Here is a 16,335-nt window from a genome sequence, read left to right as displayed (position 1 = left end):
TCTGTTTGGTTCAAATCAGGGATACATCACTCCGAAATGGTTGTAACGCGGCCTGGGCTACGTGATGAATGAGAGTAACACGTAGATTTGACAATAACCAGTATGTCTGCTGCTGTTTTGTACGAATCATACTCGAGACGTATTCCCATTCTGTGTATTTCTCACGTTTCATTTCGCTAGATGCAGAATAAACTTGGCTGAGTCTGGCGTGATCATTTGTAATTTCCGTGCTACCCTAGATGTTGATCGTAACATAAACGAAGCGTCAACACCAATATGACTGAGCCTATTGGCCTCATTGTAGCATATTTGAAGGAAACAAAATGTTGTATCTGTGCGTGTTCGACAAAATTGTTTACCGAACAAGTCACAAAGTGAAATACATATATTAGTTACAAGAAGTGCTTTCCGTCATCTCAGCTGCATACTTGTGATCGGGAATTATTGTTTGCCTGTGCTTTGTCTACCGATTACGATACAAGTTATAAAATTGCATCTGTACGTTATTGAAATACAGAGAGTTGTAAGAGGTATTCAAAATAGTCAATGGTGGTACTCGAGTAGAATTTGAAATAATGATGCAAATTTGAAAATGAGTACACGCCAAAATAGCGAATTAAAAGATATATACAAAAATATATGAGTAAAAAACGAAATATTTGCCAAATACGGCTATGAATAGACAGAAAAAGTCTTTTGGAACTGTGCGTTTTAGTTAGTTAGCCGTTTTCCAATATCTTCTGATTGTTTTGTATAATTACGAGATATATCCTGTCGACTAATGCAGAATAGGAGATACTAATAAGTGTAAGTTCGTAAAAAATGCCGTTATCGTGATTGTACTGGTCACTGATTATGATACTTTTCCTTATAGGAATGATGCATTTTTCATGCAAGCACTACTTGGGTAATTAAAATATTTTTCAATAACGTACAACCAAAATCAATTAAAAAACTGAACATGCAAAGTAACCCTGCTAAATTACTCAAGTAAAGTTTGTTTTGAATATATATATATATATATATGCACAAGAAACATTTAAAAACATAATTCCCCAGGATTTACGTATTTAGTTTTGGCACTACTTACATTACTTATTCGAATCTTATTTTCTAAAGTCACGCCGTGTCATGCTTGGATTCAAGTAACCGATTTATATCTTGCGGCTGGGGTGTAAATGATTGTAGCAATCGAAATACAGGGGGAAATCCTACATCGTACATATCCCAATATCTCCACCACACGGTATAAAACTCCGAGGTCAATCAAGTTGCAAAAACTCGCGAGCAAAGAGTGTGCATCAGTGTTGGGATGACTCGAGTCTACTTTTTCGTATGACTTGACTTGACTCGAGTCACTTTGGAAAAATGACTTGACTTGACCTGACTTGAAGCTACAAAAATGTGCATTGACTCGTGACTCGGAGCAAAATTTACGAGTCAATTTCAAGTCATCAAGTAAACGGTGTCGAATAAATCACTGTATCTTGTGTATGTTCGGATTATTCGAGATACGATGGTGTCACTTGTGAGAGCAACTAGTCATTCACTGATTATACGATACACTGATCCTCGATTGGTGGTAGATCACAAATAAATTGACCGCAAACGAAACAATCACAGCTTACGTTGTCGTAGTAGTAGTAGTAGAATAACAATCTAAATAGCAATGTGTCTCTGTTTCTTAGACGGATCAATGCTTACGTTGCGCAGTGCTCACCTTTACCAACCCTTATCTATGATTTAAATCGAACAAATATAGTTTGTGCATTTATATTCTCACGGATGTGTAGATGGATAGTGTAGGCTATTTTGCCATATCAATTTGTTTCAACTTCTCGAAGCTTCGTATTAGGTCCTATATTTTGGATGATAACAACTGACTGTAGCATGTAGCTGTTCGCACAAGTATACAGTGTACACTTACGTATTTTATTAACAGTTCAACGTGTGCGTGAGGGATACAACGTCTTTTTGCATGTATCTTGAACTAGATATTCGGTATTTGATTCAAGATACATGATCAATTAATCTGTCTTTCACACGGCAAGCAAAATGTAATGACTTTGAATCATCGCTCAAAAACCCAAATTAACTTGAATTGTGACTTGACTCGTGACTTGACTCGACTTGACTCGAGTCACCTCCAAAAAACGAGTGACTTGACTTGACTCGAGTCACCTTTGAAAATCGATTGACTTGACTTGACTCGAGTCAAAATCTGCAATGACTCGAGATGACTCGTGACTCGAAGGTAGTGACTTGATCCCAACACTGGTGTGTGTATGACAGGTTCATATTTTAGGGTACTTGAATGCCGAGAAAATGTTCGTTGTCAGCACAAGCGCGCGAGTCTAAGCACAGCGTCAAGCCTAAGCACTAGGAATGGTGCGAACCCCTAAAACAGGGCCGGCCAACCCGTGGCCCACGGGTCACATGTGGCCCTCGAGAAGGTTTTGAGTGGCCCGCGAGGTAATTTCCGAAATTTCTAATATCATTAAAAATGGATTGCACAGATTGTGAACTTGCGGCCAACAAAAAATTGATTAGTCTGGCCTCAACACTTGGGATGTGATGAATAAAATATCAGTTTCGACTCATTGACAGATCCATCAACTATTCACATATTGGTATATCTTCGTACACTACAATAGAGCAGAATAATTTGCTATAGATTTATCGAAGGTAAAAATTTTCTGCAAGCTTAGCGCAATATGTTGTCACTCGATTTCTTGTTTTTAATATCGTTGCCCTTTTGTGAAAATGGAAGAACACCGTACGTATCAGATTGTCGTTCAACATATGCGACCTTGCGTTTGCGCTCGCAGTAAGACCGTCGACTATGAAACCTAGGCACGAAATGATTGACGCATGTTGGTCGCAGCTTTCGATATCGATATGTCCATGCGCCGAATAGCCCAGTCCTCGCAAACTTAGCCCAGGGGTATACTGCAGGCCCGTAACACAGTCAAGTGACAATATTATTGACCTATGAACTTCAAAAAATTTTCGCGATTCGCGCGGAAAGTGGCCCGCGCAAAAGTTAGTCAATCGAATGTGGCCCTCTGGCTGAAAAGGTTGGCCAGCCCTGCCCTAAAAGGTTCAGGTTCGTGTGAGCATCTTCCGTCGCTTTGCCCACAATTTCGACGATGACTTCCAAGGGAATATAAGCTTACGCATCAACGGTCTAGGCCAGACCGGACAATGTACTGGGCGTCTGACTATTGCTACATTGATATTGAGCAGAGTGTAAAACGGGTTTCTATACTTGCTGCCGATATCACCCCATAAACGAGTTATACATGTAGGCCTATGTATAATACAATGTACATGTACTGCAGTAACCAACACCCCAATCACACGGATTTGGATTTTATGGCACAATATAAACATATCAAATCAAGATGGATCTCGTACGCCTGCTAGATCTTTTTTTCACTAGGCAACCATGTATATCAATTTCACTTATAGTTTGAATAAGCATCATGCGCTGACTTCCCAGATGTAGTGTACTATTTCGTTCTTGATGTAGTGTGATTGTGGGCCAATCTCACAGCAGAGAGTCACTAAATATTCACGAATGGAAAGCTGAATATGTCGATCAAACTTTTGTAACAAAGCAAGTAAAATTTTTAAAAATTGGCAAGGTGCATGCTCGTTTAGTGTTGATTTTTTTAGGCTGCTACCTCCATACATAGATTGATCCGAAGTTGAAATTCCAATAATTTCAACCGAGGTTGTTATTATGACTTGAAAAATTGTAATATATGAAGAAGGTTAAAAGTGCAGAACCTACTAAGGTTCGTTTGTGAACGTGAACTTCTAAATTTCCCAGGCTCACACACAGAACGCGAACGTGATTCTCATGTTCACACCATCCCTAGTCCCTACTAAGCATCATGTCCGAATACAATACAAAATGGTTAAAGGAAAAGGTGATCATACAGACAGCGTTGCTACCCAAGTACAAGTAGAAGGGACCACTTGAATTTTTAGAATAGTAGAAGAAGTGTTTTGCAAGGTATCTGAAAAATATTTCCAGCGGCAGTATAGGTAGTGAAATATCCGTAAAGTATTCAAGTAAGCAGTTTCGAAAGGTGCATATGATGGAGGATTCACGAAATCGTTTCGTACCTGTACATTTCGTCTATTTAGTACTAAAAGTACGTGTCATTTCTTTAAAAATAGGCATTTCAGTGCCTGCCATAACCTCTCCGCGACACACCAAGACATCTGGAGTTTCGGCCCACATGCGACTTCACGAAGTGTGTTTACCAAATAAAGCTTTGGTCGAAAATGACATCCGCATGTTGGCTGAAACCATTAGATTAATATATATACATATATACAGGGTTGCCATACCGTCCTTATTTCTAAGATTTGTCCTTATTTTGAAGGGCCAGATTCGAGAAAGCAGATGATAAGTATCGCATTTCCATAATAATACTATCGTTTTCATCCTATGATGTGGACGAATGCTTATGCTATCGAAAATTGGATACCTGCTGGTATGCATCAATATGAATCAAGCTCGTCACCTTTTGCAGAGCTTAATTTGCACCTTTTTACAATCCATGTGAACGAATTAGGATCGTTTTCACAACTACTTACTAACTTGAGTACTTTTGAAGTCAGTAAATTCGACTTCTACTTCAAGTAGTTTTAAGTTGCTTATGAAAGAAGTACTTCTACTCGTACTTGAGTAGCTTTTTCGTCGCTACTTCTACTTCTACTTGATTAGCTATCTTGACTACTTTGACCACCTCTGGCCGGGACATACCAAGATCTAAAACACAAGATAAGGCCGACATGTGACGTGCACTGCAGTAAGGACCTGGGCTTTTCGGGGTGGACCCTACAGATTTCGGTTTGAAATTACCTGACAATGTCGGCGGAAAGTCCTGTTCTCTTTCACTTCAACTAGCCCAGGGGTTCTCAGACCTTTCTTGGCCGTGGCCCCTTTTCCGGTTTGAATATGCGCTGTGGCCCACCTCTTATATTGGAGTCATAATCCTGTTCAATGCGTGGTAATCGACTGCGCCGATATGCCTATTTCTCTATAATATGCACATTTTTCTCTTTTACTGATAATATTCAAATGTAGATCTTTCGGCCCATTCAATCGCGCGAAGCGCGACAAAAATTTTCAAGTCGAATAAATATCCTCCAACAAACGACCAACGAAATAATCTTGGGCCCTTCGAGGTCCTGCAATCGAGGGTATGGCTGCTGCAGTTACGGCCTTGCTAGATCATAGGCTGAAACTCTTGTGTATATTTTGATCGTCCGCTGGTCCATTCGCATTGCGAAACACAATGATCAAATTCCCGCATCAACTCTGTGATTGGGATTTTAGTTCCACTATTGTGGGAAATAATATAATCATTCTGGGTCAGCTTCAAACAATTCATTGGTGAATGGGGTACTGCAGGGAAGTAGGGAAATATTTTTTTAATATGCATGCAGTAACACATCTTGTACCAAACCTACTGAAGTTGCGATGTCAGAATATTCGATCCAATTATACAATCAATTCATGTGATTCTTACATTATGTACCATGATATCAGGGCGGACATTTTAAACCGAATCCAAATATTAATGCGCTCCGCTAAATCCCCAATCCATTACAATTCGTTGCGGTGGTGCGGTATACCTCCACCAGGAGTTGCGAATAATTTGCAATTACGGCTATTTTATCTTACAATAATACGACTTGCCTTAGTAGCCTACAGTAAATCTATACATCAATTACTCTTCATTCCGAGTTTATTGCACACCCCTTTCAACGGCATACGACATATGCCCCAGCTCCTGCGAGAATACTTGGTCACTTCAGCATTACCTTCCAGTTATTATATACTCGAAATTATTTTAGTTGCTGTTAGCCGTACGTTGCCATAGCCAGTGGAAAACGCCACCGTTTCTCCCTCCCGTTTTGGACTTGTACATGCTGACTCCATACTTGACTCTACGTCTCATCAGAGTTGGGTGAAACGTAAGCCCACGTATAATTCGATTAACATAACAAATATAACTACATTTACATTAATTCTAAGATTTTCTAAATAGCTTTGTGGCCCACCTCAGACGCTCCTGTGGCCCACCCTTTGAGAACCCCTGAACTAGCCACATCATATTTTATCAGTTCTAACGAGTGACCTTCCGTTCCTGAATCTGCACAGTAACAGCAAGTAGCAAACAAGAGCCGCCGTAAAATCACAATAATTCGAGGTATAAATGATACACAAGAGGAAAATGCATAAGTCATGAGAGATCACATTGAAAAGGGACAATCAGAAAAATGACAAGATAGGCACATGAACGCAAGGAAAAACGCCGCAGACCGTTCACTTCTCGATCGGCTGATAGTCGTAGTTGGTGGGCAAGAGTTTCGCCCTGAACGCGTTGCCAGATCTTTTGATTCTGACATAAATCACGTACAACCCGCCGAAAAGAATCACCAACAACGGGCATCCGATACCAATAAAGATCATGCACAGCACGAGAGTGGAAAACTGGTCCGTGGGCGGATCTCCAAATCCGACGGTGGAAGTCCAGCTCGTGAAATTGCTGGCGACATAAAATCCGTCTTCCGGTTGCCCGAAAGAGAATATCACAGACTCGACTTTAAGCGCCGCCAATTTCTCCGAGCCGAAGTACGACGCAAGAAGTCTATTTGCGCGAATGCCTGAAACGAAACATGCAGATTGCAGACGGTCGCGCAACGTGACTATCGAATTGGTAAACCCACGCCAATGCTAATCTTGGGTTTGGGATTTGATGGTAAGCTGAAATACACCACGGAGAGGTTCAAGGCTAAAGCAATACAATTCAATATAATATTTTAAAATTGGGCTACAGTAAAATGGCCATTCGTTGATAAACCATTTTTGGGTGTCTATGCCACGCCCACACGGTAGATAACCATGAGCTGAGCAAGGGCTATCGTAGCCTCATCATAGAATTCTTTCACTGATGCGTGATGCCCCAGTAAAAACAGATGACCTTCGACCGGCAATGGCATTCAGATCAATAATGAATCGTACTGTTCAACTGATGAGAAGTCTTTAAAATTAGGTGACTGATGATTAACTACCGACCTTTAACTTGATCCGAAGTCTCATTCAGTGCGGTAAGCGAGGTCGATTTGACGTCAGTCACCGAACTGCGAGTGTGTTCCGAAGTGGTGTAACCGACCTGGAAATAAAGACAATCGAGTCAAATCGGAGTAGAGGAAGTCACCAGTGCTCAGGCAAGCTATTTCAGGTTGAAACGGTTCAAAACCGCAAACGCGAGGCAAATATCTGAAAGAGAGGCGAAAAATTACAAGCACTTACTTACTGGTTAATTCTGATTATGGGTATGGAAAATCTCCTAGTGGGAGAGAGAGAGTATTTCAGTTTCATTCATGGTACAACAGTCCGTGTTTTCTCCCTGGCGGCTGACTTTTTGGTGGACAGACATCAGAGAATCGTGCCCGGGACCTCTGGTTTGCAAGACCAGCGGAAGCAGTCCAAAAACGCGAGCACAGCAAAAAAAACTTACGGCTCTCCACTTTTGAAAAGTAGACACGGCGCTTTTCTTCCATAGGATTTCATCTGTGGTGAACGCGGCGGGCGCATATTCGTCATCGATGGATTTCGTAGACAGTTTCGACGTATTGGTCTCAACACCAAGCAACAGCGCCTCAATAGCAAATCTGAAAAAGAACATACCAGCAAGTGTGGTTGCTGGAGATTGACCGACGTCGTAATTCCACGATCATACCGAGCTGTGATCCATCATTTAGCTCAACAAGATATATTATTCTAACCAGAGGTAGTTAAAGTAGTCACTGATGATACTCTGGTAGAAGGTGGGCTAAAACAAGCAAGTGCAAAGTTTGACCGACTAGTTGAGGGCATTCGATGAGACTTAATATTCCTGCAGACTTGCCCTTGAAGTTAATTTGGGAATGCAGAATTGCCAATGATACAACACTCAAACAATCTTCCATGCTACACAAAGGCCTATCAGCTACAGCTTAGTAGGCGTGGTGCCTCTTGCGATGAAAATGCGGCGAATAGAACATCTAGTTACTCTCTACCGGAAAAAGTTAGATAAGTGACAATGATATTTAAATAATGCATCCGTTTATAAAATAATACTGAAAAAATATAAAGAAAGGTCGGAATTAGACATTATAATGTTAAACAGAAAAAGTTTTTCTCGAACATGCAGCTCGGTAGAAGTCACTACTCTTTAATCTGTAACATGTGGGTGAAAACAGCCGGACAATCTGCGCAACAAGAAAAGACACATTCCTTCCATCTCGCAAAATCAAGAAAATGGCAACAGCATGAAAAACAGGATAAATACCTAGATCCCGCTTGTTTTGTAAGAAGCGAATCCAAATTTATCTCCCATCCAGAAGAGTTGGCATTAAACGGCAGTGATGGCAGTATGCTCGCCTGGCCTCGACATCCATAAGGTGTAAATTTCATTGAAATGGAGCTGTTCGGAGAAAATGACACCTCACCAACACCTTTACCCTGTAAGGGACGATTAACGGCGAAAATGACTTACAACCCATCTATGGATTTCCATATTAATGTACAGAGCAATAATCACCATCGCACAATGTAAATTGGCGAGGTATTGCGATGTACCGGTAGCCTAACGAATCTTACCAAGAGCTGAGTCGTGTTTTCCAACGTAGTCACATTCCAAATCAGTCGATTCAGCGATATATGCGGCTGGATTTCTGTATTGGCGTTATATACTGCTGTGTCTGTACTATCGTTGTATTGGAGTACCTGAAATGAAGTCACTTAATCGAAAACATAGGAAAAGTCAAAGCTATGAGTCTCTCTTTCTATGCATGTTAATATCTCTGCCGGTCTGCAAAAAGTGTAACACAGCAACAGCTAACAAGGCAAATATTATATCGCAATGACAATGCAGTTGAGAATTGATCATAACTGATGTTTATCGGATAATATGTGTCACTGTCTTGCTGTCTCCAATAGAGGCAAATTTATAAAATCTCCTGACGAAACCATCACATAAAGGTATAGTGCAGTGTAGTGGGCATTTGGGCAGATACAAACATTATACATTCTTCATTTACAAGGTCTGTTTCTGTACCATAGAAAACAATTCTATCACTAGCAATAGCAAAGCACATCAGACCACCAGTCTGTACTTGGATGCTATGACAGGTGAATTTAACGTCTAATGCTATTTAGAACAAGAACATATATTCACTTCGACCTATGTAGAATATTGCTAATTACTATGGTCGAGGGGTACATATTACCACATCCACAACCCCGAAAGCTATCCCATGTTTCTCTGCAGAAAAGTCAGGTCCATAATGAACACTGAATAAAGACCAAGACGGTTGGCTAATATTTATTGATTTGTTGGGCTATCAAGATTTGTGAATGCAGAGATTTATCTGGCAAAATTGGCGCATGAACAAATTTGCTTTCTAGTGCGTTGCTGGACAAGCTACGGATGTAAACTTTAATTCATATTTTGGAATAAAAGGTAGCCTCACAGTGTGCAACGGGTGTTTTACCTCAACAAGATCACAAAGAAAAGTAGGTCGAACCGAGCAGGACATAACTGTACTCACGCGGTTGAGAACGATTACTGTCTCGACATCGGCAACCGCACTCTTTCCAAGACTTGACACCAAACTGACAGCTCCCGCGAAATCGTGCGATGAATTGCTGACGAATCTCGCCCAGTTCACTTGTAAAGAAGCTGTAGCATCTGGTGATCTCAGTAGTAGTATAGTCGGGCTCGAAGGTCCCACAGTTGAAATGACATAATGTAAAGTATCATTCGGTCCCTTAACACCAATGGAATATATTTCAACTCATAATAATTAGTCACATACTGAGTGTATACAATACCTGGGCTCTGCCGTAAATTAAATTTATCGTGCTATTATTTTGACATTCTTTCAAGTCGCATCCTGGGTTGCGGGTGACAGTCACCTGGAATTTGATGTAAAGATGTTTATCATTTTTTCAAAATGGTTACTTTAGAACTCTGATGTATGGAGCTGATAAGTTCATCGGTTCACTTGTGCAGAGCATCATAAAGTTGAGCCATTTGTTTTAACTGAGTTGTACTGACGAAGTGTGTTAAAAAAAAAATTCTGGTGCGATGATGGATAAGATTTTGACTGGAACACTTCAAAGATGGATTATTACAAACAAGACAAGTTTTGATACAGAATTTGAGTATTTGGTTATAGACCTTGCTTGCTATGTAAGCAAAGAAGACACAATTATACTCTGACAGATGAATTCTACAAAATTTAACAACCGAGCACATGTCAGGCCAGTCAGGGTATATTCATCTCCGCAGCATTATACAGTAACAGAACCTATAAAGCAGGACCATTTTAAAATTAGCATGACAGATCAGGCCCGATTAGATGAAAAATGCATTTTCATCAACCAGCATAGTGTACTGAGTCCTACATTTCGTTGATATCTGTACAGGAACGTACCATGGCATTTTCCTACAGAACGATAAAAGTTACGTTTTCTGATTAGGTACCATAATCATTTTAGTAACAAAACTGGTAATCAGTATATGAGAAACATCTGTACACCAGATGGTTGATCGACACATGGTCACTTTGAAATCTACCTATCTGTTCATCGCATTGCATATTGGACGTCTCGTGTGGATAAAATAAGCATCATTTGTATTGGTAACAGTAATCATTGAATTTGTACCTGACTCTTTCCTATGCACTATTATTAAGCATCGAAACATCACAAAATTAGGTTGATGCTACAATAGAAATGAAAACATTCAAGTAACCTAATCTGGTAATAATATTAAACACAGAAACGAAGGTTTAGCAGTTGTTTACGACCACACCACCTTACTAGCAAGACGTGCCCGACATGCAAACCAGACGAATCGCTGAAGAGTCACGGTGATACCAAATGTTCTCTCAATCAAGCAAAATCCATCCGTAACTACGACAAAATCCTTGCGCACCACAGACAAAAAGTGAATTCAGCCATCTACTCTGTACAATCTACAATCCAGTCAACGACCTGCCATAAATCCAACTGCTCCTAATCCAAATCCATACCTTTCTCGTAAGATCCTCCTTTGACGAGAACGCAACGTCCAACCGCCAACAACTCAAAATCAGGCCTAAATTTAGATAACGAAACCACATCTGCAAAAAAGACATCTTTTATTTAAACCATTTGTTAACCGATTCGAGTAAAGACAATTCAGACGGTATATTTCTCATCATTCGAAACAAGAACATCGGAATCTCCAGAGCGACACAACAGAGAATTCAGGCATGAAAAAGGGTGACATCCGACTCAAAGACATCCCAATTTTGACCACAGCGAATACACTACTACGTTGCTAATACACAATTCAGTGCCGAAATACTTCGAAGCCCTCGTGCAAAAAATTGTGAATCAAGTTCCAACGGCAGGACGCCAGAGTTGTAAAAAAAAACAGTAAAAATTACGATACCACCCATTTTCAGCTTGTTACGCAACACCAGGTCGTGTGGTCAGCCGTTTACAGTCAAAATCGCCGCGGCGCGTTGTAGACAAAGAAGAAATTAACGATAAAATGAGAAGAGAGCAATTTCGCGACTAAGAGTAATTGAAATTCAAATCCACATAATGTACACAGACGTAATACACAAACTAGGTACGAATGAATTGCCATACGCCGGGAGATCCGTGAGAAACCGCCCACATGCAGTTCAACTGACCTACCGCCGGAGCATTTATTCGATAGATTCCGACAAGACGGGAAAGATATCACAGAGAATTAGGAAGGAGAAATAAAAAATAGAGAGCAGCGGGCGCAATAAAAATTAACAGTCGCGTAGATTAAGTGGTACGTCTCGAGTGACAGCGACTAAGGCTAGGCACAATCATTCGAGAACTCGAGTCCGAATCAGGTGTTAAATTAACCATCCGAGTCGAGTAATGAGAGTCAACATGTTACACCACTTTTTTCATTAAAAATTGTATTATTATCGAGAACTATAGTTTCGGTGCCTTTTTTCCTAAATCCGGAGCCCTGAAACTTAACCGATCGTACTGCATCCAAATCATCCAGCAAGGTACCACACACCTTACGAAAATAACATTTCCGAGAAGCCGTGATCATCCCACAGTATCGTCACAAAGTCCGATAAAGTAGGAATAAAATACCAAATTAATCTTTACGCTGTGCAGCATCCGTATGAACCATACTCTTATGACATTAGGACATACTTGATTCCAAGGCTAATTATTAATTAATACCAGATTCGGAGTTGAACGACACGCGTACTCGATTGTGCCCCGCCTTAAACGTACCCCGGGTACGGCACGCTGTCATAGTGCAGCGCCGCGAGTTCAAAACACTACCAGCGTACAAAAACGAATAGGGTCTAGAGCGGATACTAGTCGACGGAAAAATATATAAGTTACACGAAAAAATTTCAGCTCGCCATCACAGAGAGATAGACACCGCAGCGAGATCTCAAACTACACAAGTGGAGCTTAAAAAACCGGCCAGAGTCAGTCGTCAGTTCGCAGGATCCCGGCCGGCGCGATCATCGTCTCGGGCCGTAATTATTAGAACGCGGGCCTTCCTTCGAGCCGCCCCAGTCTTTCCTCGGCGGGCCCCTGGCCTGCATACGCCCCCCTCTGCCGACGTTGTCTCTGCGCGGGTCCCAGCCCCCGGCGGGGCCGCCACCGCGCCTGCCGTCGCGATTAAGCCCGCGTTGCTTCTTCTCCTCGATGTTAATCCTCTTGTTGTTCTTGAACGTAGTAGGCATCTGACGCAGAACCTCCTCGACAGACTTGGGCTCTTCAAAGATCACAAACCCGAAACTGGGGTTGCTGGTGTGTGAGTGATTGATTCTCACGTCCACAATCTCGCCGTACGGCTGAAAGTGCTCACGGAGATCGCTTTCGGTGATTTCGTAGGGCAAGTTGCCGACAAAAATCTGCTGATTGTCGGGGTAACGGGTGCCGCGCCTGGCGCCCACATCACCACTGCCGTCACCAGATTCATCCCTTGGCGGGGCGGGTTGAGACCGGGGCGCCCGTTGCGGGCCTGGCTTGTGCGGCTGGTCTGTATTCCCGCCACTTTCGTACCTTTCGTAGGCTTGATTCATCTTCACCACAGTGCCCTGCTGGAAATTATGCTGGGCCGGAGTGTTTTTGGATGCCAAAGCAGCCCAGGACGTAGTCTGTGACGATTCCGCGTCTTTGACAGAGACATCAACGCCGTCTTTCGAGTCCATCGCGTTTGAGTCAATCACAGCCTCTTGCACATCATTCGATGTGGGGTAGGCGGGCGAATCAACCCGTGGCTCAGGTTCGGTATGGGATTGGTCCGGAATTGGTTCAAAATGTTGCGAGTCAGACACAACATTAACAGGCGAGGGTGGCGACGGTGATTGGTGAGAATCAGAATTCGCCACGGGGTCCAAGTGCTGGTCCACTTTGTTCGCGATTTGCGGCGACTGGTTCATGGCGTTCATCCTGCTGTCCATGTCGTCGTGGTCCTCCTCTACATCGGACACTTGACCTTCCTCATCGTGTCGCTCAGACGGCGTCTCATCCCGATACACCTCGTCCTCATACCGAAACACGTCATTGTGTACGTAGAACTTATACGGGTTGTCTCCTTGCGGTGCCAGCACAAAAGTCTGCATGAACCGACGCAGAGGCTTGCGATTGTTGGACAGTTCGCCAATGACCTGGACCACCACGCCTTCTCCGATAGTAGAGTGCGCGTCGACCTGGTACACTTTCGTGTGGCACTCTTTGAACTGCAGCGACAAGATCTTCTTGTGGATTGCAGTCTGGCCGACCACTTCCTCTTCCGGCTCGCCGTGGCAGAAACCGCCATGCACGTACGAGGAGTTGCTGCCGTAGAATCTGTGCAGTATCTCGGGGGCCTTGTTGAGGAGGGAGTAGTACTGGCGCACGAACTCCCGCCCGACTTGAGAAGGGCTCGGACTTTGGTGATTCATTCTTACCATCGCTCGGAGATAAGTCGCCGGTCGGAAAAATCAGGGGATGCTACTGCGCAGAGCCGAGGTTAATTTATAGTTGTGGTTGATCTAGGAAAACATGGAAAGAGTGCACATTACGGAACGGAAACGTCGGCAGTTATTAACCCTGGGTGGAATTGTGCAACTTCCTGCATAATCACTTGGTTATTCTATGCAAGGAACCCCTCTTTCGCGCACAACTTATTGCCGAAAACAACCATTGTTTCCAGTCTGCAGTAGGATATCCGAACTTGTTAGAAACGGTTTGCTAAAGGCCAGTGTTACCAGTGAATTTGGCACTTGACGACCCCTAATCCTAACCCGAATACATTATTACATACATGCAAAGTGCCGAATACACCAAAGTACCGTATTTCACAATCCACACTGTTTCAGTGAAAGGTAAATTTTCGAATTTAGTAATACAATGTTGGTGCATCGTTTTCACAAGAATAATAGTTATTGAATTTCTTACGCTAAATTTACCAAGTACCGATTTCGGCGGCAACTGTTGAAACTACAGCTATTAAAAGTGCATTGTACTTGTTTATATCATTTGTCATTCTCATGTCTTGTCTTCAGCGCCTAATACAGGTCATAATAGCCACACAAGTCGAATTGGTGGCAACATCATGCGCAACACTCTATAATGTATTATATGCAAAAAATGAAGAAAACCTTGTCTTGCGCAACTTATTGCAAAAAACAACTATTATTTCCACTTTGTGCCACCAGGACTTTATAACACTAATAATTACGTACCAACAGCCAACAGGCCCCTATGGAATCTCGGTTCATTTTTGGAAATAAATCATGTGTGATGAGAGCTTTTCTGCATAGAGTAATCAAGCAATTAAACAGAAAGTTCTGCGTGACGTTGCCACCAACTCCACTCTGGCCAACAGGTCACCACGACAATTGACCAGGATGATGCAGACAATTCCAGCGTGACAATAAGATATTGGTGGACCATGCAACAGTGCCAGGAACCCGGGCATAGTAATTTGATGTGATAGTATATAGGATGCATAAATTATTCACAAGCGGCCACTCGATTTCCAGCTTACATATCAGTCAGAACTGAGGACAGTATTAACAAAAAATCTATTGCGAGAAGCACGCTAACTATATAACATAGGCTAAAGATTATTATCTAATTGGTGTCCCGATTGGTATACTCTGCCGCCTGCGTACAGTAACAGGTTTAGCAGCTGCCGAATAAAAATTGTCGAGGGAGTTATCGACAACAGAAATTTCATTGAGTCGAACCATAAATAGGCGTCTTGCTCTTCAAATTTATTTCAAAATATATCAAGAACTAAATTATCCATTTAGAACTCATTCGTTTCGAGTCCTTGAGCAGAATTTATCAGCAATATTGAACACATGATCTGTTGAACCCAAGTTGATCATGAAATATCCCGTTACAATACCCACTATTCAGGCATTCAGATGATAACGGAACTCAAGAACACAACAACAAAATACTCAACATAAACTTGATAGTGTTGATCTATTTTGAGTATTTTCTGCATCAATTGGTCAAGATGTTACTACCGACCTCTGCAAATCTAGACCAAATATGCAGCGGCATAAAATGTAATACAAAGTTACAAGGTGCGGATCTTATTTGACAAGCTATTGTTATTCATTGCAGTTCACATGGAGTTCGACGCGATGTAGGTATATACTTCAAGATTTAGGCTACTAGAATCAGCAGTGAAAACAGATTGCTTACTCCCAGCATAACAAATAGTTCTACCAGATTTTTATATAAATCTGAGATAGACATGGCAACACATATTCAGGTTAAAACCGTGAACGTCGCGCCAAATAACCGAAAGTTAGCAACGATAATTTCTACACAAGAACGAAAGTTACTGATGCGCTAAATTCAAGACCCACAGCGGTGCTCCTAATATCCAGACTACAATTAGCGAATGCCGTCTAATTAATCATTATCAACCGATCAATTCAACAAAGAAATTCTGACTGATTGACAATGCGCCAGTAACCAAGAAAAACCGTTCCGCTTCCAGTCCTCTTTTTTCTATCGACCACGCCAGGCGTGCGCGCGTTAAACGAAGCGAGAGGAAGAACGGTAATATGACCTCTAGCGCCACCAGGACAAGAACAAAGCACAAGAAAGAGTGGAGAAGGAGCCATATTGAAGGTTAGGAACTGTAGGACTGTAGGTAGGTCCCTCATCGGTTGCATGACATATGAGCAGAGGTGATAAAAGTAGTCAAGAATGCTACTCAAGTAGAAGTAGCGAAGAAAAATCTACTC

At 42.0% G+C, this 16,335-nt stretch overlaps 2 protein-coding genes across 2 annotated transcripts; both read right to left on the bottom strand.

The window, feature by feature from the left end:
- Positions 1-6,208: 6,208 nt before the first annotated feature.
- On the bottom strand, positions 6,209-11,876 carry LOC145433444 (glycosylated lysosomal membrane protein B-like). Its single transcript, XM_080310557.1, has 8 exons — positions 11,110-11,876; positions 9,905-9,988; positions 9,622-9,840; positions 8,672-8,797; positions 8,361-8,533; positions 7,548-7,701; positions 7,103-7,199; positions 6,209-6,690 (listed from the first exon to the last, which is right to left on the bottom strand). Exons 1-8 carry the CDS (start codon positions 11,212-11,214, stop codon positions 6,350-6,352), a joined length of 1,299 nt encoding a protein of 432 aa, XP_080166683.1. The 5' UTR covers positions 11,215-11,876; the 3' UTR covers positions 6,209-6,349.
- Positions 11,843-14,153, bottom strand: LOC145433443 (ras GTPase-activating protein-binding protein 1-like). Its single transcript, XM_080310556.1, has one exon. The coding sequence runs from the start codon at positions 14,032-14,034 to the stop codon at positions 12,595-12,597; it is 1,440 nt and encodes a 479-aa protein (XP_080166682.1). The 5' UTR covers positions 14,035-14,153; the 3' UTR covers positions 11,843-12,594.
- Positions 14,154-16,335: the final 2,182 nt, after the last annotated feature.

Source organism: Botryllus schlosseri, chromosome 2 (genome assembly GCF_051294905.1).
Source record: "Botryllus schlosseri isolate E-star chromosome 2, Bs_hap1, whole genome shotgun sequence".
NCBI classification, from domain to species: Eukaryota; Metazoa; Chordata; class Ascidiacea; order Stolidobranchia; family Styelidae; genus Botryllus; species Botryllus schlosseri.
Note: the sequence above shows the minus strand (reverse complement) of the source record. Positions and strands in the feature narration are given on the sequence as shown.

Coding starts and splice junctions, on each gene's coding strand:
- LOC145433443 (XM_080310556.1), bottom strand. CDS start 14,034: ATGGTAAGAATGAATCACCAAAGTCCGAGCCCTTCTCAAGTCGGGCGG.
- LOC145433444 (XM_080310557.1), bottom strand. CDS start 11,214: ATGTCTTTTTTGCAGATGTGGTTTCGTTATCTAAATTTAGGCCTGATT. Junction 8,798..9,621: donor CAGTAATCGTTCTCAACCGC/GTGAGTACAGTT, acceptor ACTTCATTTCAG/GTACTCCAATACAACGATAG. Junction 7,702..8,360: donor ACAAAACAAGCGGGATCTAG/GTATTTATCCTG, acceptor GTTCTTTTTCAG/ATTTGCTATTGAGGCGCTGT.